Below are 22,330 nucleotides of genomic sequence, written 5' to 3'. Positions count from 1 at the left end.
GTCCGGTCAGCCTTCTCTTTTTAACCATTTCAGTGGTTGTCTCCTGAGACCTCATTTCAATTGTAATTTTTATTCGCCTAATAGTTGTAGCTCATTTAACAAGATAAGCCCTCATCAGTTCTGGAGCATTGTAAAAGTTTAATGAAAAATTTATTCTGATTTGTAATCATGTGACTATCTGTAAACATACATTTAACCATTTCATAGTGAATATCATTATTTTTATTTGTCAGTTTTGGACACTTTATTGCTTTTGACATTAGTAATCACATGGCTAGAAGATTGAGATAACTCTATGGGTTTTTAATTAAACAGTTAAAATTTTGGAAAATATTTAGCCTTTATAAATGGAGTTCTTGGTACCTTACTAATACATGTATATTAATTTAATACGTTTAATTTATTTAATAAAAACTATTTAATAAAATAGTCTTTTTATATGCAGATTATGTTTAATTTTTAAAATAAAAAGTCTGCCTTTGTCTTTGGTATTGCCTGTTGAGCAACTTGTTATTCTCCGCCACGAGTATGTTCCCTTTTGAGATTGTGAGTGTGAGTGATTTAAAGGTGATGCCTGAGAAGTAAGAGTTGGAAATCTGATGCTTTAGAGGGAAAGATTGTTTGAAATGATAGTATCTTCAGTACAGTTGAAGAAGGTAGGAGCTAGCAAGCTGAGAGATCTAGTCCACGCAATGGGGACGTTTTTCTGAGTAATTGAGTTTGTATATTCTGTGTAAAAGTATACTCTGAATAAAAGTCCTGTGTGATATGATTTACAAATAGTTCAATTTGATGAAGTCCAGTTCATTGATCCCCACCCCCCTCATTGTATGGATTGTCCTTAAATATCATAGGTAAGAAATCTTTGACCCAGAGTCACCGATTTTCATCTATGCTTTATGAAAAATCAGTAGTTTTACCTTTAGGTCTTCATCAGTTTAGGTCTAATTTTTATGTGGTCCACTTTTTCCAGCACCATTTGTTGAAAAAACTTTTCTCCACTGCGTTTCCTTTACATCTCTGTATGTTCTGTTACGTTGGTCTCTGTGTATCCTTTTGCCAAAATCACATTGTGTTGGGCACTACAGCTTATAGTAAGTTATGAATTCGGATTGTGAGTGTCCTACAAAATTGTTCTCCTTTTTAAAAATTATTTTGCCTATTATAGCTCCTTTATCTTTTCATATAAATTTCAAAATCAGCTTGGTGATCAAAAAATTATAGGGATTTTAATAGTGATTATGCTGAATCTGTACAGCTAATTGGGTTGAGTATCTTAATATCCAATCTTCCGATTCATGAGCATGGTTTATATTTCTTACCTATTTAGCTTTTACTAGATTTCTTTCATCAGTGCTTTGTTTTCAGCATAGAGATCCTATTGTGCACAGTTTGTGAGATTGTATACCTAAGTATTTAATGGGTTTTGGTGTTACTGTAAATGCTACTGTTCTTTTGCATTTCAGGTTCCAACTATGGCCAATGCATCGAACTATAATTGATTTTCACATACTGGCCTTGTATCTTGTGATGTCGTTAAAAATGACTTACTGGTTCTAGCAACTTTTTGGTAAAATCTTTGGGACTTTGTAGGTCGACGGTGTTATTTCTTCCATTTCCTTTCCTTGTGTAATTGCACTGTCTGGGACCCTCTGGCAGCTGAATAGGAGTAGTGAGAGGAGACATCCCTACCCTGTTCACAATTTTAGAAGGAAGTCTTTCAGTATGATAGCTGTGGGTTTTTGGTAGGTGCCCTTCATCCGTTTGAGGAAGTTCTCTTGTGTTCAGAGTTTGGGAAGAGTTTTTATGATTATTGGATGTTGAATTTGTAGAAGGTCTTATCTGTGTCCCTTGATGATTATATAGGGTTTTCTTGTTTAGTCTGTTAAACTGGTAGTTGATATTAATTTTCACTTGTTAAAACCAGCCGCGGATTACTGGGGTAATAAACCCTGCTTGGTTATAATGTATTCTTTTTTATGTATTATTGATTGTTATTAAGAGATACTAGATGATTTCTGGTAAATGTATTTATTTGGTTTTGGTAATATTGGCCTCAATAAAACAAATTGGGAAGGGATATATTGGAAGAGTTTTTTGGTAGAATTGGTATTGTTCTGTTCTTGTTTGGTCAAATTGCCGGTGAAGCTACCTAGACCTTTTGGTTTCCATAATGGAAAATTTTTAAGCTTGGTCTTTGTTTTTTGTTTTTTTAAACAAAGTTTTTTTTTCAATGTTTATTTTTGAGAGACAGAGCATGAGTGGGGGAGGGGCAGAGAGAGAGGGAGACACAGACTCCAAAGCAGGCTCCAGTCTCCGAGCTGTCAGCACAGAGCCCGATGTGGGGCTCGAACCCACAAACCATGAGATCGTGACCTGAGCCGAAGTCGGACGCTTAACTGACTGAGCCACCCAGGCGCCCAAGTTCAGTCTATTTTTTAGTTTTTAAATGTATTTTAATAGTTACAGGATTGTTCAGGTTATGTATTTCTTCTTGATTGAGCTGTGGCAGTTTATATCTCAGGGAATTTGTCTACTTTACCTTAAGTAGTGTTTTTTAAATTTTACTATTTGCAAAGTCTATATAGTGATGTCCCTCTCGTTGCCAATTTTGTAATTTGTGTCTTTTTTTCTTGGTTGCTCTAGCTCGAGGTTTCTCAAGACGTCAGTATTTACATTTTGAGCAAACAGTGCATTGTCGTTGGTATCTTTCTTATGCTGTCTCTATGTTGTAGAATGTTTAGCAGACCTCCCTGGCCTTTTACCCACTAGATACCAGAAGCATCTCCTTAGTTGTAACAATCAAAAATGTTATAGGATATATTCACTCCCAGGGGAATGGGGACACGGTCACTACCAGTGGAGAACCATTGGTCCAGCTCTAGAGCTTTCTCAAATGTTCTCATTTTTCTCAAAGATCCAGCTTTTACCGAGGCATCTGGGTGGCTCAGTCGGTTGAGCTTCTGAATCTTGATTTCGGCTCAGGTCATGGTTCCAGGGTCATGAGATTAAGCCCATGTCGGGCTCGACACTGAGTGTGGAGCCTGCTTGAGGTTCTTCTCTCTCTCTCTCTCTCCCTCTGCCACTCTCTTCTGCTTTTGTGCTTGCTCTCTCTCTAAGAAAAAAAAAATCCATTTTTCCTCTCTGTTCTATGGTTTTTCCATAGTGTGTAGCTATTTTTTAAATTTTAATTTAAATATAGTAACAGTTAACATACAATATAGTGATTCAACACTTCATACAGCACCCAGTGCTCATCACTACAGGTGCCCTCCTTAATCCCCCTTAATCCCCACCCACCTCCACCCCTGGCAACCATCAGTGTGTTCTCTATGGTTAAGCATCTTTCTTGCGGGCGCCCAGGTGGCTCACTTGGTTAAGCATCCTACTCTTGATTTGGGCTCAGGTCACGATCTCACAGTTAGTGGGTCGAGCCCTGTGACGGGCTCTGCGCTGACATTGCAGAGCCTGCTCGGGATTCTCTCTCTGCCCCTCCCCTACTCACTCATACTCTCTCCCAAAATAAATAAATAAATATTTTTTTTAAAAGAAGAGTTTGTTCCTTGATTTATCACTCTTTTTTCCTGTGTTCAGCTGTTTTGGTTCTTTTTTTTTTTTTTTTAATTTTTTTTAATGTTTTATTTATTTTTGAGACAGAGAAAGACGGAGCATGAGCAGGGGAGGGGCAGAGAGAGAGGGAAACACAGAATCCGAAGCAGGCTCCAGGCTCTGAGCTGTCAGCACAGAGCCCGACGCGGGGCTCGAACTCACGAACCGCAAGAGCATGACCTGAGCCGAAGTCGGACACCCAACCCACTGAGCCACCCAGGCGTCCCTTTCTGTTTTGGTTCTTAAGGTTTCGTTTGTTAAATTTCACATATGAGTGGAAACTTAAGGTTTTCATCTTTCTCTGTGGCTTATTTTGCTTAGCATTATACACTCCAGCTCCCACCATGTTGTTGCAAATGGCAAGAGTTCATTCCTTTTGATAGCTGGATAGTACTCCATTGTGGCTATATTCCACGTATTCTTCTTTTTTTTTTTTTTTAAACGTTTATATATTTTTGAGAGAGAGAGAATGCAAACGGGGGAGGGGCAGAGAGAGGCAGAGGATTCGAAGCAGGCTGCACGCTGATAGCAGAGAGCCCAATGTGGAGTTCGAGCTCAGGAACCACGAGATCATGACCTGAGCTCAAGTCGGATGCTTAACCAACTGAGCCACCAGGAGCCCTCCACATATTCTTTATCCATTCAGCAGTCGATGGGCATGTGGACTGTTTCATAATTTGGCTGCTGTAAGTAATGCAGCAGCAAACATAGTGGTGCATGTATCCCTTTGAATTAGTGTTCTTATATTTTTTTGGGAGATAGATACCCAGTATGTAGATCATAGTGGAAGAAGTGTGTAGGGTTTGGAAAAAATTTTTTTTAGTGTTTATTGATTTTTGAGAGAGTGTGAGCAGGGGAGGGGCAGAGAGGGAGACAGAGGATCCGAAGCGGGCTCTGTGCTGACAGCAGCAAGCCCGACGTGGGGCTCGAACTCACAAACTGTGAGATGATGACTGGAGCCAAAGTCGGACGCTCAGCTGATTGAGCCACCCAGGTGCCCCAGAAGTGTGTAGTTTTAATGTCCACATACTTATGGACTTTCAGATATCTTTCTGTTACTGATTTTCAGTTCACTTCTGTTACAACTGGGGACTATTCTTTGTATACTTTCCGTTGTTTAGACTTTGTTAAGGTGGGCTGACAGTCGTCTAGGTCTGTTAGCCTCACTGCTATTTCTGACTGCTCCCCTTCCGTCAGGGATACAGTTCTGAGATCTCCAGCTGCCTCCTGATCTGTTTCTCCTTTCATGCTTTCTGAGGGGGCTTTTGTTAGGTGCCAGGATCATCACTAGAAGCTCCTTCCTTGGGGCTCCTTTCCAGGCAACCCCTTTCCAGTGGTAACCCTTCTTCTGACCTGTAAGAACTTGGATTAGTTTTGTCTGGTTCTGTATTTCACATAAATGGAATCCTTTTGCACATACTGTTGTTTTAGGGTTCTTACATAAAACCTAAAATTTGTGAGACATGTTGTTGGGTATGCTTATAGATCACTTATTTGCATTGCTGCATTGTATTTCTAAAATGCTTTCTTTTTAAATAAAATATTGAAATGTACACACATAACGTACATCTGCCAAGGTTTATAGAATCTTTACTATTTCATCATTTTCCTCCCCACCCCCCAAAACACACCAGTATATAACACGTTAATATGTGTCCCAAATTTCCATTTCTTTTTTTTTTTTAATGTTTATTTCTTTATTTCGAGAGAGTAAGCAAGTGCGCGTGCAACAAGAAGGGGGACGGGCAGAGAGAGGAGAGCGAGAATCCCAAGCAAGCTCCGTGCTGTCAGCACAGAGCCCAGCACGGGGCTTGATCTCAGGAACTGTTAGATCATGACCTGAGAGCCACCCAGGTGCCCTTCTGCTTTCTTTTCTATTCTTCTGAGTTAACCATTTTCTTGAAGTTGAAGGTTGTCCTTACGAATAAAGATTTTATGCCTTTACTGCATACCTGTTCCCACAAAAGTGTCTGTGTGAGCATGCATTTTACACATAGTATTTTCTTAGTTTTTTAAGTTTGACACAGATGGTGTCGTACTGTATATATTGGTACGTACGTGTTCTTGTGTGTCCCTCATTCAGTGTGAGTTTTTGAGATTTACTTGTCACCTAGAGATTTAATAGTATTGTTGTGATAGTACATTGTGTAATTATGCTGTAGTTCATTCTTTCACATACGTGTTTTCTTCCATAATTTTTGGCTAGGACAAAAAAAAAAAATAGGCTAGGACATATCTCTGTGTACTTACCAGTCTTTCCCCAGGATAGTGGTGTTCAGGTGTGAGCAGTAGGAATGTTTGATTTCATGCTGGGTAGTCACAACCAGCGTTTTGAGTGTGAGGGTGAAGTAGGCTGCGTATTTTACAATGAAGAAAACCCAAATATGTGCTGTTAAAACATACAGAGCTAAAATGCAACCAACTTCATAGGTGATGTGAAGGTATAGTGATCTGTGAAGTCATACTGGGCAAATCGGAACCACCCAAAATCCAGCTTAGCAATATTGATTTGAGGCCGAAAAAGAAAAAAGTAACACGTATACAAAGTTAGACTACATGATATGGATAGTTATAATTCACTGAGTTGATATAGTGGTCATTAATTCATATATACCTTACATTATAGCTCAAAATAAAAATAAAAATAAAGAACTGACACAACTGTAATAAATTTTTAGATCTGCATTCATGTGGGAGATTCCAACAAGTGGCCATTGATAACTGAGACATCATGTGCCAACGAATACTTATTATAGATGATAAATAGAATATTTGCATTCTACAGTTTGGAAAGATAAGCCAATTGATATGCACATATAGAATTCACCCAGCAGTTAAATTTACAAAGCGTGGATCTTTTACAAAAATGGATTTGTTCACAGATAATCTTGTGATTCGCAGATCACAGATAATCTTAAATTCTCTGTACATAATCTAATTAGTAAAATTAGAAATCCAGAGTAAACAGGTTATTTAAAAGATAGAAATCCTATACATTGAAAATCGTACAAAAATGTACTTTGTGTTAAAGAGGACCTTACTTTTAAAATCTTGGAACAGAACAGAGCATTACTGAGAATACTACAAAACCAAACTTGTGAAAAAACAGCTAAAGCTATGCTTACAGGTCAAGCAGCAACCTTAGTTATGATTTAATTATTTTCTGTGTATTTTTTACCCAGGAACACTTGACTGGGAAGCAGTGAATCTGGCATTTGAATTCAAGTCTCTTTCATTCAGCCTCTTGCTCTTAGTTGAAATTCCAAATACAGTTTGTGCATTTTCTAGGAAATTGTTTCTTTGCTTAGTTTGGTGCTTTGTGAAGCTGCTCCTTCGTTAGCGACACCTTTCAAAAGTCTTAGGGTACTATCCAGTTCATACTCAGAGATAGTGAAGTGGTTTGTATTCATTTTAATACACGAACCCTATTTTAAGTAGCCATTAAAAACGCAATGTTTTGTTCTCTGTTTTAGATTGATTACTCTCATCACTAACAAGCTTGTTCCTATGTGTAATATATCACCAAAATGTTTATAGCATTATGTGAATGTTTAGTTAACTCAGAAGACTTCCTACATTTATAATTGGAAAGAACAGTGTGAAGTTGTTAGAATCCTATGGGCCTGCAGGAAAGACGGAATTCTGAGTTAATAACTTAGCTTGTCATGTTTCTGTTTCAGTGAACATTCAAGCTTACTGGTATTTTAATTACGTGATTCTAGAGATTCTAAGGAAGATATAACAATTTGATTCTGCAGTTTTCTTCAGCATGACAAAAGATTAAGCAAATACTTGTAAAGGAAGGAAGAAATACTTACCTTATAAGATAAACCTGCACTTAAAACCTGTATGAAGTATAAAAGTTGCAGTTTGCTGTTACAAACCAACCTTGTACTGTTTAGACAAACCCATGTCTGCCATTTGAGACCTGTCATTCCCATTCGATCCATATGTCTGGTCATTTTCAAAATTACTTTGGACTGTCTATATAACAAATTTATCTGAGCACACCTTTTCCATTCAGTAAGACCATAAGCAGATGCCACTCGTTTTGTCATTTTTTTTTTTCATTTTGCCTTTTTTTTGTTGTTGTTCATGAAAAGGCTGTATTATTCCATCTCACTCACCCAAATTCGTTTGCTAAAGTGACCCAAAATACATTTTTGGGATTACTTTTGAAGTATTATCTTTGTATTCCAAAGCAGGCCCTTCCGAAACTGATGATGTTGATGACAAACTCCCCCTTTCGAAGTCTTTACAAGGTATAACCTCTTCACTTCTGTTTTCCCACATACTGTTCTCATGTTATGTTCTTTATATTGCACAGACTGTGTTTTAGTATTTTATCTGTATTGTTACTTTTCTAAATGGAAAAGGAAAAAAATGTATTGGCCTTTTTTTTAAACATAAATGAACTTCACAAGCAACAATTTTTCAAAACCAATTTTCCCTTTTGTGAATCTAGTAATGAATCTCGAAATGGGTACATGACACACTTTCATATTTAAGGTAAAGTACACATTTATACCTTATATCAGAATAGTCAGAAATAAGGTTTTTATTGTGTAGTTAGGAATGTAAATATCGATAAGGTCATGTTGATTCTTAGTTTTTAGAAAGATTGTGAAATGCCACTTTGTAAATGAATCCCAAAGTTTGCTACTTGAATACTTTTCTGGGAATTGTTGTATAGAGTGCCCCAACTTGATGATCATAGGCTATTTGTGATGGCTTTTACTTTTATCTATTCTTTGGGTGGGATTTCTTTCCTTTTTTTCTTTTTTTTTTTTTGGTTTTATGTCAATGTAATTGCTTATTTCAGATTAAAAAAAAAAACCAAAAAACAAAAGCAAAACCAGAAAGGACACGTAGAATCATTGCTGACCTGCCCTCTTGTAGTATAGGGTGGAACGACCACCTTAACTCCTTATCCTTTAACCACCCTGCATTTTTAAATGCTGCTCTCTGCTCCATTATCCTTTGACCTTACACCTTAGTTTTCTTTGACTTTACCGTCAGAGAACCCAGGGCTCCTTGCATTCAGATGTTAACAACGTTAAAGGGGTGGAGGTTGGGACTGTGTTGAGAAAGCATAGTTGAAAAGTTAATTAAAGAATAATTTGTGGCTCTCGATTTGTAGATTAGCCTAGCATTTTGAGCTCAGGTGAGTTTTTATACTATGGAGTAAGTGGAAAAGACTCCTAAGTAATTATGGCATCAGAAAGCTAGGCATTTAAAAACCCAAAGTATTTGACCTTAGTATGGCATTTGAAATTAAAAAATACTGGACACTGGCAGTTTTTGAAAGTGTAATCGATGCTCTCTAAAAATCAAGGTAAAATATACTTAAAACCTATGTTTTTAAGTATCAGCTCAGCTATCAGTGGATGACAAAATAGATTGGATTTTCCTTTCCCTGTGTGGTTTCTCCTTACTCCTAGGTAATATGTTTTATTAATACATGAAGGCAGTGATTTTCAGCCTTTTCCGTATTCGTAGCTCAGACATTTCAGGACAGAGGATGAGTATTCTGGGGGGCAGTTCGGGCAATTAATCCTAAGTGGCCCTCCAATGTTGTGGATTACTTCTTTCCTATTTATGAGTAAGACTTCTGCTCTGTAGGATGAGCCTGTTTACCTGTGACTGCCTAACCTGACACATTGCTTTATGTTCCAGTTTTTAGAAGCAGGCAGATTATATTACCTGAATTAAAATGCTTTTGAGACTAAAGGTAGTGTCTTAAATTTTAACTTCCGAGTTTCCTTTTAGTACAACTTTGATTAAATGATGGGGATTTAGTTTCCATAGCTTCCGACATTGTTAAAATGGAAAGCAGGAAACATTTTATAGCAAAACCTGAACTTGTCTAGACTAAGTAGAGGCTGTGAGCAAAGATTTGTGTTTTTGTGTGTGCGTCATTGACAGATGAGCATGGTACCTTGAGCCGTAATTGTTCTAGATCTCAAATTCCAACATCTACCAGTAATTATTTTGTATAGTTACAGTAAATAATATTAAATCCCCAAAGTTACTTAGGTTTGCTTTATCTATGTTTTAAAATAATTTTTTGTGCTTTCAAATAGAAGTGTTACATGTTTTTCTGAATTAGATCACATTGTTGTAATTACGAAAGACTTAGTCTGTATATGTTGTATGATAAGTCTTAAATTATTTGCACTGTTACCTAGTTTCTCTTCTTCCAATGTAAGTTTTTACTGGTTTAGTACATGTGGTTTATTTTCTCTTTAGGAAGCCATCATTCTTCCGAGGGCAATGAAGGAACAGAAATGGAAGTACCAGCCGAAGGTTAGAAATGAAGGGATTTTTAATTTTCTATATTTGTATTGCTTGCTCTCTATTATAGAGAATATTACCCTTCAAGCACCTTATTGGGAACCAAAAAGATGATTGTTTTGGTATGCCTTCTTAGCCAACAGGTTTACTGTTTTAGTCCTAAGAGGTAATATACATCTTTTACTGTATTGAATAATAAAGTGTATGGGGATGAAAACATAAGCGGTAAGTAAAACTCTTCATGCTGCAAAATGCTGCCCTTTTTCCTGGTCGTCTTGTGCCATATTAAGAATCTCTTAGGAAAGAGTGACTTCAATGTTTTAGACTTAAAAATATGACTGGCTTCTGTCGATATTTCATTCTTAAACATATTATTTAATGGTACCGTTTTTTTAAGTAGGGCAGTATTTCCACATAGGATTAATAGAGGAGGGATTTTCTCTCTGCTGATTTTTATACCCACAATTACCCTGGGGAACTCCTTTGTCTGTTTACCAGCCAGTCCTCCTTTGATCGTAGCATTAAGTGAAAATTTAACTGTGGTACAGCTTTTTAAATTCTTGCAACCTTGAGTTGAAACTGTTATCATGCAGAATGACTTCCTATTTCTAAGCAGTTTATATAGCTCCAAAAGAATTCTTAGAGCTTTCTCCCAAGGAAAATGACAGGTGTGAGGTACCTGAATTTTGTTTTAGTATTATTATTTCTCTCATAAACTGGTCATGTTATGTCTTTATTTTTTTTTTTTTTCCTGGAATAAAAAGGGAGGCTATTCTGTAAATTTTTATTCCTTATATTTGCTTTTTTATTTAACTTTTTAAAATCATTCATGAATTTCCACCTGAGTAGAGGGAGAGCTCAAGATCCCTGGAATGTTGACTAAGCTTTCCAAATTCAGTTTTAGAATTAGGGTTTCTAACTGAGAAACATTTCTTGCAGAGATACCGAGATGCTCATTTTCAACAATATTTTACATTTCTTTTTGAGATCTTTTTATAGAAAATTATGTGGATGAATTTTTTTCTGTTTTACCTGGTGGAGGTAACTAGATGTTTCCTTTGTAACAAAATCTCTGTTTTAGATGTGCGGTATATTTGCAACAGTGAAATACCTGTGTACAGGACACAGATGGTACACGGCTTCTTCAGGCAGTCTGCCATGCTTCATCGTCCACAATTTGCTCATTAGATATTAGGCTTTGAAATACTTGATGTTTGAGATTTTTATTGTCACATTGCACTATGAACGGAGTTGAGTCATACCTGGGTTCTGGTCTCTATTCCTTTACTAACAAGTAAACATAATCTTTGGCAAATCAATTAATCTCTCAACCTTTGCAAAATGAAAAGAGAGTTGATGGTGATGCTCTCTAGCTGAGCTTTCTAGCACTAACATTCTGATGTACATTTGTTTTGTGTAGTAACAACTATAAATAAAGTATCTAAGTTTTAAAAGGATGTTGCATATATAAAGGTAGGGGATAGAGCCCTGTATGCATTTGTCCTAGTCATTGGCTTGGTAGGAGGGTCCCCAAAGCAAAAGATTGATTGTGGTTTTATTTAACAATATAAACCCCTCCTAGGACTTCTGAAACGAGAGGGGAAATAGCAAACAGAAGAGAAAAAAAGCCTTTGGTTTTATCCCAGCATCTTCTAGTTCCAGCAGGAAAGCAATAGGGATGCCATTATAATCTCCTTCCTCTAAAATCTGAGTGTTTTGAGTCCATTGATGCAGGTAACTTGGTATTATCAAATAGTGTTCCAGAGTTTTCCTATTTTCTGTTTTCTCTCCTCCCTGTTTACGATGAAAAGGGTCAGATATTTTAACCTAACAAATACGAGATGAATTCAAATGCCAGTAAAATTTCATATAGTAGGCTGCTTTTTGAGTAACAAATGAGTAAAATGTTGGAACATATAGAAAGTGCTTTATAACGAATGTCATTTTAGAATTTTATTTTTTTCAAGATTCTACTCAGCATGTCCCTTCAGAAACAAGTGAGGACCCTGAAGTTGAGGTGACTATTGAAGGTTAGTTGTCTCAAAGCCTTGATTCCAAAAGTTCACTTCTGGTCATAAACCTATGTGTCACATTCACATGGCTAAGTGTGCATCTCATTCATTCTTCAAGGTAGCTTGTGAAGAAAAGTGCAGCGTCTCTGTGTATGTGTGAGCAAAGCAGCCCGCTTCCCCGCAGCGCGGCCGGGCCTTTGGGAGTGGTAGACAACACAGGAGGCCGCAGGCGCGAGCGGTGGCCCGCACGTGGACCAAGCTATGCTCTTCTACCCCCAGGACCCGAAAATAGACAAACGAGAACCATGATCAGACCTGATGGTGCTCGCGAACAGATTTTATGACCTTGGTTGAGTCGTGATAGAAGAGAGCAAGCTAGTAACCCAGTGAGGTGGAAGGGAAGGTGTGGACACTTAGTTAGCCCTTCGCGTTTGCCCCTAGAATACTGTCGAAGGCTAACACACAATATGTCTTTAAAAACTGTTTTTGAAGCCATACCGGTAAATACATTCTCAGGTAATACCTGTAACTAACGGGGCTTCAAACCTGGTTTTTCTGCCAAGGTAATGCATGAATGAAGATGAGCCAGAATGATTTATAAATTCAGCTAATAGAATTAACAGTCTCAGTTTTCATATTTCATAATTACCAAATGCACAGTGATATTTTTCCTTCTCAGTTAATGTCTCATACCACTCCTCTAAGAGGCCCGCCCCCCCCCCCCCCCCAGGAGTAGCTCTTCCCTAAGGTAAAATATGGAAACACTACAATAAATTGCACTATGTCAAGTTTTCTTTACCCCCTGCCTTGTTTTAAAGTCCCCAAACTCAGGGGTAGATGTCAGTTTATTGTATATACATGTAAAAGTAATTTTGTGTATAAGTACACATGTATGTGTATATTTAGTTTCACAAAAATATATGTGTTTGCAGCATGCAGCATTATAATGAATATTTGAAATACACCTACATCATATTTCCAAAGAATCCCTCCTCCCCTGCCCCATCTTGGTGTTCCAGTTTTGGGGAGTTTTTTTTTTTTTTAAACTGCTGCCTAACCTTTCTTAGTTTGATTTCTTTCTTTCTCTCTCTCTCTCTCTCTCTCTCTCTCTCTCTGTCTGTCTCTCTGTCTCTCTGTCTCTTTCTCTGTCTCTCTCTCTTAATAACCTGTCTCCTGTTGTCATTTGGTTATTCATCGTGTCTGGCTATTTCATACTACTCAAAATGTCTGTCTTCATTGCTTCTAAGATATAAACTGATGATTCTCATGAGTATTTATTTCATACTTCATTTGTTAATCTCAATTTCATATATATATTTCTTTTATTAATATAATTTTACTAACCTAAAAGCAATTTTGAATTGTTTGTAGTCAGCATTAAATAATTGAATTTAATTGCTTTTTAGTTAGAAGTCTCATTAATTTTCAGAGAAGAACATCTTACGAACATATAAATATTCTACACACTCAGACCTTTGTCCTTTCTGTAGAGAATAAGAGAAATAGATGATTATTAAAATTATTAGAATAAAACTTTTAAATAGGACCAGTAACCCATTAGATTTATGAATCCTTAAAGCAGATACAGACTATATTAAAATTGTTTGGAAAATAAATGCTTGCTTTTATAGCAAGAGACCTTTAAAGACAATCATGGAGTAAACGGCTTGTGAGCCTAACGCATGTCAGTCTCTTCAATCCTAACTCTTTGGAGGGAGAGATAAATCTTGGTTCTTTGAAACTAAGACCTACGCCAGAAGTTTGATTTGCCATCCAGATTTATTAACGAGTAGTAGCGTTTCTTTACTATGTTCGGAAGACCAGTGAAATGCCAGAAGACTGCAAAGTAATTGCTTTTCAGGCTGTCCTTTTCCACGGCATATACATTCAGGCACATGATATGGATCAGCCTTAATTAAATTGATAATTAACTTTTCATCCATACATTAAGGAAGGTAAACTCTAAGTGTGATATTAACAAGGAAGGTCAAATGAGAACTTACATACACATGTGTTTGATAAGCATATTGTATATTTTTTCTGGAAAGATGACTGCGAACCGGTGGATACTAGCTAAATATCATTAGAAGATAAAATGTACTGTGTAGAAAAGTGCACGGGCATGGAAGTAGTGCGGTTGGTTTTTTGTTTGGTTTGCTTTGAAGTAAGTGACCTGAAAAAAAGACCCCTACTGTAGTAAGTTTTGAGGTTGGAAAATCCCTGCCTTTCATGAACAAAGCAAGTTGGAAAGGAAAAGTGTATCTAGAGACTGGTGTTAGTTTTGTTTTGGAAAATTCTGTGCTTTAGAGCAAATAAATGAAGGTAATCCTACTTGCCTGGGGATAACTTTGATTTTCTCCCATTGTGTCTTTTTGCGCTTCCCAAATAGTTTCTAGAAAAGAAAAAAAAAAAAAAGAACTTGCCATCAAGTAAGTTTGTTAGATTTTCCATCAGACTTTATCGTTGGTCTCTGTTTTTGAAATTATGTAGGGATAACGAAGAGGCCCATTTGGTATTACCGCAGATGCTGACCTAGGATCACAGCCCTGCCCATCGCTGGCGGTGTGCTCCTGCTCGTGCACCCCCGTTTGTCCCGGAAGTCAGTGAACGCATCCCGGCTTGTATGGCTTCGGTCTGGGAAACAGCCTTCCGAATAATGTGACCAAGCCTGCCTTCATTTAGCCAACATCATGCCCACATTTTGGGGGGACCAGACTGCTGACAGGTCTTTGCTAAGTGTAGAGAAAATCATATTTCAGAATTGTTGGGTTTAGCATGTTAATAAAGGAAAGTTCTTTTGCCTCAAAGAGAGGTTTCCTTATCATACACTCGTCTCAGGGTATCGGTCGCCAAACCTGAGCCATTGACACATGTGCGTTCTGCTGTGGCCTCACCTCCTGTTCGTGTCTTACCCTCGTTTTTTCTTTAAGGTGATTGTAAAGAGATTCACTTACTTAGAAATTAATCCTTCATCTTCTTCAGTAAAACTGTGTTTGAAATACTCAATTTTATTTCTCATGTACATGGAAACGTACACATAAATATTTCAACCCAGGAATGTAGTCCCACACGGACTGTAATTGGAGAACAGTTTTAGAGCTTCAGCAGCCGGATTACTCGTCGTCCTCTGTTGGTATCCTTTTCTGTGATATTCATGTGTAGGACCTTCGTAAATTTTGGGCTACCGCTTGTAATTAGGACTCCACTGCTCAAGTACTCATTTCGTCCTTCTGTGGCTACCAGGCGGCTTGTATGTGCCCCAGCCGCATAGGTGCCAAGGACTGAGGAGTGAACGAGATAGGCAGGTCCACCTGGAGGGTTCTGGGCAAGACGTTCTGTCCTTCACTTTGAAGATACAACGCTGCTTTGTTCTCCTTTGTGAGAGACCGAGAGCAGGCCAGAGCAGAAGCCGGAAAACCGGCTTAGCAGGCTGTTGTAGGTAGCCACCCAGGGCTGGCTGGCTGTCTGGGAACAGGAAGGTGGCAGTGGAGGTAAAAGTGGGTGAATTCCGGGCGTGTCCTGAAAGTGGAGCCTGCAGGCTTTGCTGTTCGTCAGTGTTTACTTGCTGTGCTGATCGTGCAAACGTTCCTGGCACGTTCATAGCGTCTGGATGATTGAGGAGGTTAGTATTTGAAATGTTTGTGTTTTCACTTTTGTAACTGCTAAAGAGTCACTTAATGAAATTGTAGTTATTTATGTAGAGATTAGAATTTTAGAGGAGTTGGGACCTGGGTCCATGGGTGAAAACTGGTATCCATTAATTTGAAACGGGTAATGTAATTCTTAACGGCTCTGCCTAATTTCGAAGGGGATACAGTGCCTAGTTTATTTCAATTCTTAAACATAGCTATCACATTGTATGATGAAAACATTAGCGTTTGAGTATGTTGCACATAAGAGTATCAGAAAATTTGTTTCATGTTCTATTAATGCATTCAGCTTTAAGAATGCCATAATACATTTGATCTCAGAAGTCTGTATTATACCTAGGTGTGTTTGTAAATATGTTGCAAAAAAGAGACGGGGGGGGGGGGGGGGGTTCTAAATATAAGTATTGAGTCCCGGGACCGTCGCTGCCTTTTTTCAAGATGTGGTGGGTGCTTGTGTTAGTACTGGCAACATGGCGCCTAAATACTCGCGCATAGCAACCTTTTCTCATTAAAATATTTTGAAATTTATCTTACAAGCTTTTAGTATCGATGAAGTAAACCTTTTCAGTTTGGGCTTGAATTTGAAGCCCCCTGAACTTATGTGTCTTTTAACACAAAAGTGGTTGCTCCCACATTATAATGTGGGAAATACCACGATAATTAGGATGCCAGCGTTCTCTCTGCGGGGCCTGGTTAGAAGATAGAGGCAAACATTTAGAGCTCTATTTGGTATTTTTCCTGCAGAGAAGTAGGTAATTTTGATCCTTTGTGGAAAGGATTTCGAGGTCAAGAATAACATTTTCTCATGCTCTTCGCAAAAGAAATTACAGGTTTTTTTGTAGCAAAGAGTGGAGAAGACCACGGGAGATACGGGCAAGTTCGTAGCTGATCTTTTGATTTTGTTCCACGTGTCGCATAATACAAAACACCCCAAAAGTGATTATGAAATGGGATAGTCTTTTACTAGAATGTGTGGTAATATATTTTATTATCACAAATAATTAAATCCATCTCTCTGCATTTGTTCACACGTATAGGTTGAACGTCATTATTTCTGGCTGGAGAGAAAGAAATGAGATACCACTTTTTAATATGTTCCAATCTGTTCCCTCATTTGTCTGGTTCAAAAATATTCCCCTAGATTTGTCTTTGTTCTTTTTTTTTTTTGTCTTGATGGTTAATGAGGTTGCGTTTATAAAATATGTTTATCCTATGAAATCTTTTATGGTCTAAAATAAACTGATTCAAGGGGTTTTGACAACGCTCTTGTGCCCTTTCCCCTTGGCCTCCGTTTCAGAGTTTGTAGTAGAGATCAATATAATAGATTGCTGGGATCTTTCATTACCACCCTCTAGCTCTCAGGTTTTTTTGGTTTTTGGTTTTTGGTTTTTTTGGTTTTTTTGGTTGTTTTTTTTTTTTTTTTTTTTTTATTCTCTTTCAGTTTTCATTTTATGTAATTCGGTTAACAGCTCAAATGATGACTGTAGAAATAGTTAGGTTACATTAGCCTACAGGGACAGTCCTTTTGTTTTTAATGTCATTGCTTAATGTTTTTAAAGAAATGTTAACATGACGCATTTAAAATGCTTTGACACTTGGGTGCCTGGCTGGCTTAGTTCTTAGAGCTTGCCACCCTTGATCTGAGGGGTCATGAGTTGGAGCCCCGTGAGGGGCATAGAGATTACTTAAAAATTAAGATAAAATGGTTTGACACTATTCATAGGTGAAACGAATGTCTTTTGTTTTACCTTATACCAACTAGCATCAAAATATACTTAGGTTTCTAAAACTGGGAGTTGAAAAAGATGGGGTGGTTTTTTTCAGTATGTTTTCCCAAATGTGTCTTTGTAAGTTGAATTTAATTACTTGATAGTCTTTTATAGCCTCTTGACCATTTTTATAGCCATTTGACCACTAATCCTTGTAGTAATTAAATAAGCCCAGATGACACGGGCTAGTTTTATTTTACTAGTAGTTTGTAACTTTGAAATCTTTTATGGTAGGTTTACTTTTGTTCTGGATTTGAACAAGGGTTTCTACAGTGGCAGTTAGCACCTGGAAGTTATAGTGTCATAAATCGTTCATCTGATAACATTTCCCTAAAGTAGCATCCCCTAAACGTAGCATCTTGGTCTTTCCCAGCTCATAAATGGGTCCTGATGTGACTTGATCTGGTATTGGTGACATTGGTGACTTTTTCTCCTATTGGATAAAATAATCAGTAAATGATTTCAGGTTACTGGAATATTGGTTGGCATTAGAGGAAGAACCCAGAGTGCACGAACCAGGGGGACAGCGTCTGATTGTGCTCTCTGCTGCTGTGATGGGACCGACATACAAGTATTTTAGGCTTCGGTCAAATTTCCCCTTGCACGTTAAATGTACATACCAAGGACATAAAAGTTACATGTGGCTGTCCCAGGCAACGTCCTATGTTTGGCCAAATTTGGATTTCTTGTTGCCTCTGCGAGAGTAACGCATTAGTCTGCTGGTGTGAGTTCCGGTTGGAATCTGATCTTGGCTGCTTTGGCGAGTGCTGTTACATGGTTACTTAGTTTTCCCTGAGCCGGTGTCTTGAACTGTCAGGCGACAGTGAGAAAGACCTAAAAGGGGACCTGTCTTACCTGCGTGGTATCTTTTGGTGACGGCCTTTAACACAGTGGCTACTTCTCCTCTACCCCATATGTAGTTTCCAGTATGGATTTCTCAGAGTGAGGTTTTTAGTAATTTATGGATGAGCTTGGAGCATAACTCTTAGTACTGTGCCACGTGACATTTTCAGGGGCTAGAGAAAAGATGACGTTGACAGCTCTTAACTTTATTCCGATGTCCTTAATTCACGTACTAGCTGAAGTCCTAGCAGAGTTGAGCTGCAGACCTGTCCGTGAAGAGGTTGGCATGAACTGACGCTACAGACGTCTACAAACATCTTAAGTAGTCCACGTTCCGTACTGAAATCTCTGATTGCTCATTTCTGCTAGGTTTTGTCTTCACTCAGTCAGTATTACCTGTTTCACAGATAACGTAGCCGCCCTGTTTCATTAATTCTGTAAGTTTTGTGTTTGTTCAAAGTGTTCGACGTGTAGTATCCGCCCTCCCTGTTTATGCATGCCTGGATTTTGTGTAAGCTGGAGCATTTTTCTCTTCAAGCTATATATTTCCTCCCCTTTTTCTTATGTATTTGTATAATTGTAGGTATCTGTGTCTATCAAAATCTTTTTCTTGAAAGGCTTCAAAGAAACTGTAATACTAGGAACCGAGAGGAGTTAGGGGAGAAGGGAGATTTATGAGGATGTGATTTGAAGAGAGCAAACGAAAGAAAATGAAGTAAGGCCAAGGAAAGTGAGGAATGTTCACCTGAGCACATCACCCAAGAGTAGGGAACCTGCAGGTGTGCCTGGGAAGGAATAGGCCTAGAGGGACCCTACTGATGGCTGCTGCTACGCGCGCGTGTAAAGCCTCCTCCCCCCATCCTTTTGAATGTTGAGTATTGAGCAGACGGTGGCCCTAACTCACTTAGACTGTTCCTCCAGTGATGACGGTTTTCTTTTTCAAGATGATGATTACTCTCCACCTACCAAGAGACCAAAGAGCAGCGAGCCGCCCCAGCCACCAGTCACGGAGCCTGCCAATGCTGGGAAGCGGAAAGTGAGGGAGTTCAACTTCGGTAGGTTCTGGGTCAAATACAGGCCCCTTTGCTCTCTGTCCTTCCAAATGCTTTCTGTTCCTGATCAGAGTTCTAGCCTTTCTTTTTGGGGGGAAGGGGGTTGCTTTAAAATGTATAGTTAAAACATTGAACGTCTCCATTTTTTAAATAGCATTTTAGTATTTTAATTTGTCATAGTCCTAAATACCGGATTTAAATTGAATTTGTATAGATAGTAAGTAGTAAGTTTACATGGCACTCTAGGTTGCAACTGTACGTAGATACTTATTTCCACACAACTTAGACATGTTTTAGAAGGTTTCCTGAACGACCTTGGAGCCCTCCCTCTTTTCTGCCTCCACCGTACAGTGTTTAATTGGACTGGTCTTTTCTGTCCTGCTTTTCAGAAATTATCAGGCTAAAAAGAGGTATTCAGTAAGAAGTGTTTCAAAAATAAACTGTAAACCATCTCTTAAAATCTCTTATTGGACCAATTCTAAGAACCACAAAAAAGGGAAAAGTTCTTAAGAAAGCAGTAAAATTATATAGATGGAGTTGGATTATTAGCAATTAGGACTGGAGTTACCTGGCCACCTCATTCGGTGCAGTGTGTGACGCTGGATTTCAGGGTTGTGAGTTCGAGTCCCACGTTGGCCGTAGAGATTATGTAATAAAAAATTAGGGGAGTTGCTTGGGTGGCTCGGTCAGTTAAGTGTTCAACTTCGGCTGAGGTCATGATCTCGTGGTTTGTGGGTTTGAGTCCCACATCGGGCTCTATGCTGACAGCTCAGAGCCTGGAGCCTCCTTCAGATTCGGTGTCTCCCCTGCTCTCTGCCCCTCCCCCGCACTCTGTCTCTGTGTCTGTCTCTGTCTCTCTCTCTCAAAATAAATAAATAAACATTGGGGGGGAAAATTAGAAAAAAATTAATTTGAATGTATGATGTAGAAAATAAGTCATTAGGTGTTGGGTCATCTCAACACAGCAGTGCCCCCAACGGGGATTCCTCATTGAGATGTAACTGTGACTCCCAATTTTTCAGAGAAGTGGAATGCTCGAATTACTGATCTCCGTAAACAAGTGGAAGAGTTGTTTGAAAGAAAATATGGTAAGTCTGAACTCAAAAATTCTTGAGTAGTTTGTTGAAAAGCATTTTAATAATGGGGTTACTTTTCAACCAGTCAGTGTACGAAAGGCCGCTTCTCCCAGTGAAGTGTGCCTTACTCGCATATGTGTCCGTCGCAAGGTCATGGGTAGGGTCCGTCCAGATGTTACAGACCTTGTCACTAGGAAGCCTAGGGAAAGTTTTGTTTCTGTGGTTATCAGTTAGCATTTCCTGTAATCCTTCTGTTTGCGCGTTTGGGAGTTCACGTACATATTTGTTGCACCCTGGACAGCTAATTGAAGATAAAATTCTTCAGTCATAGTCTTTCTTAATCCACTGTGTTAAGTCCAGTATTCAACTAGATGTCCTTATTTGCTCTGCTATTGATGCATAATTGTTTAAGTTAGGTCTCACATTCTCCTCTTCTTTTCGTATTCTATCCTCCATCTATCTTTAGTGACCAACCAGTGTTATTACTGGTCGGCATATATTAAATTCTCACCTAAAAATAGCAACCATCGCTGGGGAGTATCAGCTGTTTCGCTGTGTTTTTATTTGGAGGATTCTTTACTTTGCAGTTCACTGGCAGTCTTTAAATGGGTCAATATATTGAATTTTTTAACTTGAAAATCCTATTTTTAGGGTGCTCTCCGGTATCACTGAATTGCTTTGGGTGAATTTCTTACATGATAAACTACGCTGACATTATTGACTTTACTAAACTTGAAATAATAGCTCCTGTACCCTTTTCGTGGATGACAGCTGACCTGTCAGCGAAGATTTAGAATGAGAGGAAATTCAGTAGCAAATTCAGTAACTTGCCCTTAATGCATTCACTTATTTTCTCCAGGTTCTCTTAGTAGTTCTCCCTCTCCAGAAGCCGTAGCTTTTTGCCTGTGGTTTTAATCGACCCACTTCAGAGCAGAGACTCCCCTAATTCGCTCTACATTAAGCACTGTCCCGTGCTGCTAAGGTCCCGGGCCCTGGGACAGAAGGCTTGGCCGTTCTCCTTCGTCCTCTCCGAGCCTTGCTGTCCTCTCCTGTCAAACGGTCAGGAGAGCGTAGATGTGCTGGGAAGATGTGAGGAGACAGACAGCGTAGTGGGTGTAAAGAGCTTCCTGTAAGTGGTGTGTAAGTACACAGAAGGTGCTCGCTGTTTATAGCTGTGTTATTAACGCAGTCCTGTTTCGAGGAAGAAGAATTTACTGTCATGACAGTTTTATAAATCTCACAAAGAGAAGCACAAATTATGTTTTTGCTTTTGTTGTGATGGTGATTCATTTCGTTACTTTGCATATGAGAAAATAATGCTTACCAACCATTATGAGATGAGAGGCACGGTATTCACATTTTACAATTTGAAACCGTTTTAATGGTAATCGCCCCAAGGAAAGATATTTTCCTTGTTCTGTGGGAACGGATTTGCGGGTGCACGGTGTAAACAAAGGATGTTAACCGTGACTCCGTATTAACGTGTACCGTGGTGAGTGTGAAACTCAAGTACAAGTATTAATGTTCAGCAAACAGACGAATTTCACATAAATTACTAGGAAAAAAGAGCAACTGTTCTGCTGAGGGGGATTCCCGCGGGAGGAGAAGGAAGAAAGGGAGTGCACAGAAGTCACTTTCCTTTGGGGACTTGGAGCCTTTTCACCACGTCCTTAGCGGCTCTGCTGTTCTTACGGCGCACACTCGCTAGAAGACTTTTTCTGTGACTCCGCTGTGTTCGTGAACGAAGTAGAAGCCTTTGTGAGAAGAGCGATGCGTGTCTGCTCTGCACTCATAGGACACTTGGCGTTTGTTTGACTCCGTATCAAAAGGTTTAGCTGTGAAAGTTTTAATACTGTCGACCAATGTGCCTGTGTTGTGGATGAGCTCACCTGATGCTTTTTTAAATCTTTTTATTCTGGAAATTTCCAAACAAAAAGAATGTAAATGATGTTAAGACCCTCTAAGTATCTACCACCCAGATTCAAGTATTTTCCTTGTCCGCTCTCTCCTGTCCCATCTCTTTCT

General features: G+C 38.7%; 1 protein-coding gene across 7 annotated transcripts in view; it reads left to right on the top strand.

The window, feature by feature from the left end:
- The window catches only part of GTF2I (general transcription factor IIi), a 107,284-nt gene that overhangs the window by 50,405 nt on the left and 34,549 nt on the right, over positions 1-22,330 (top strand). Inside the window, exons 10-14 of one of the 7 annotated variants that reach the window (XM_027041894.2) lie at positions 7,815-7,871; positions 9,859-9,915; positions 11,871-11,933; positions 19,122-19,232; positions 20,252-20,317. In XM_027041894.2, the coding sequence (XP_026897695.1) occupies positions 7,815-7,871; positions 9,859-9,915; positions 11,871-11,933; positions 19,122-19,232; positions 20,252-20,317 (354 nt within the window). Of the gene's footprint in view, positions 1-7,811; positions 7,872-9,858; positions 9,916-11,870; positions 11,934-19,121; positions 19,233-20,251; positions 20,318-22,330 lie in introns of all 7 variants that reach the window. The other 6 variants (XM_027041893.2, XM_027041897.2, XM_027041896.2 and 3 more) reach the window with 6 other exon arrangements.

The sequence above is a fragment of the Acinonyx jubatus genome, chromosome E3 (assembly GCF_027475565.1).
Source record: "Acinonyx jubatus isolate Ajub_Pintada_27869175 chromosome E3, VMU_Ajub_asm_v1.0, whole genome shotgun sequence".
Lineage (NCBI taxonomy): Eukaryota > Metazoa > Chordata > Mammalia > Carnivora > Felidae > Acinonyx > Acinonyx jubatus.
The sequence above is the reverse complement of the archived record's forward strand: the minus strand, read 5'-3'. Positions and strand labels throughout refer to the sequence as shown.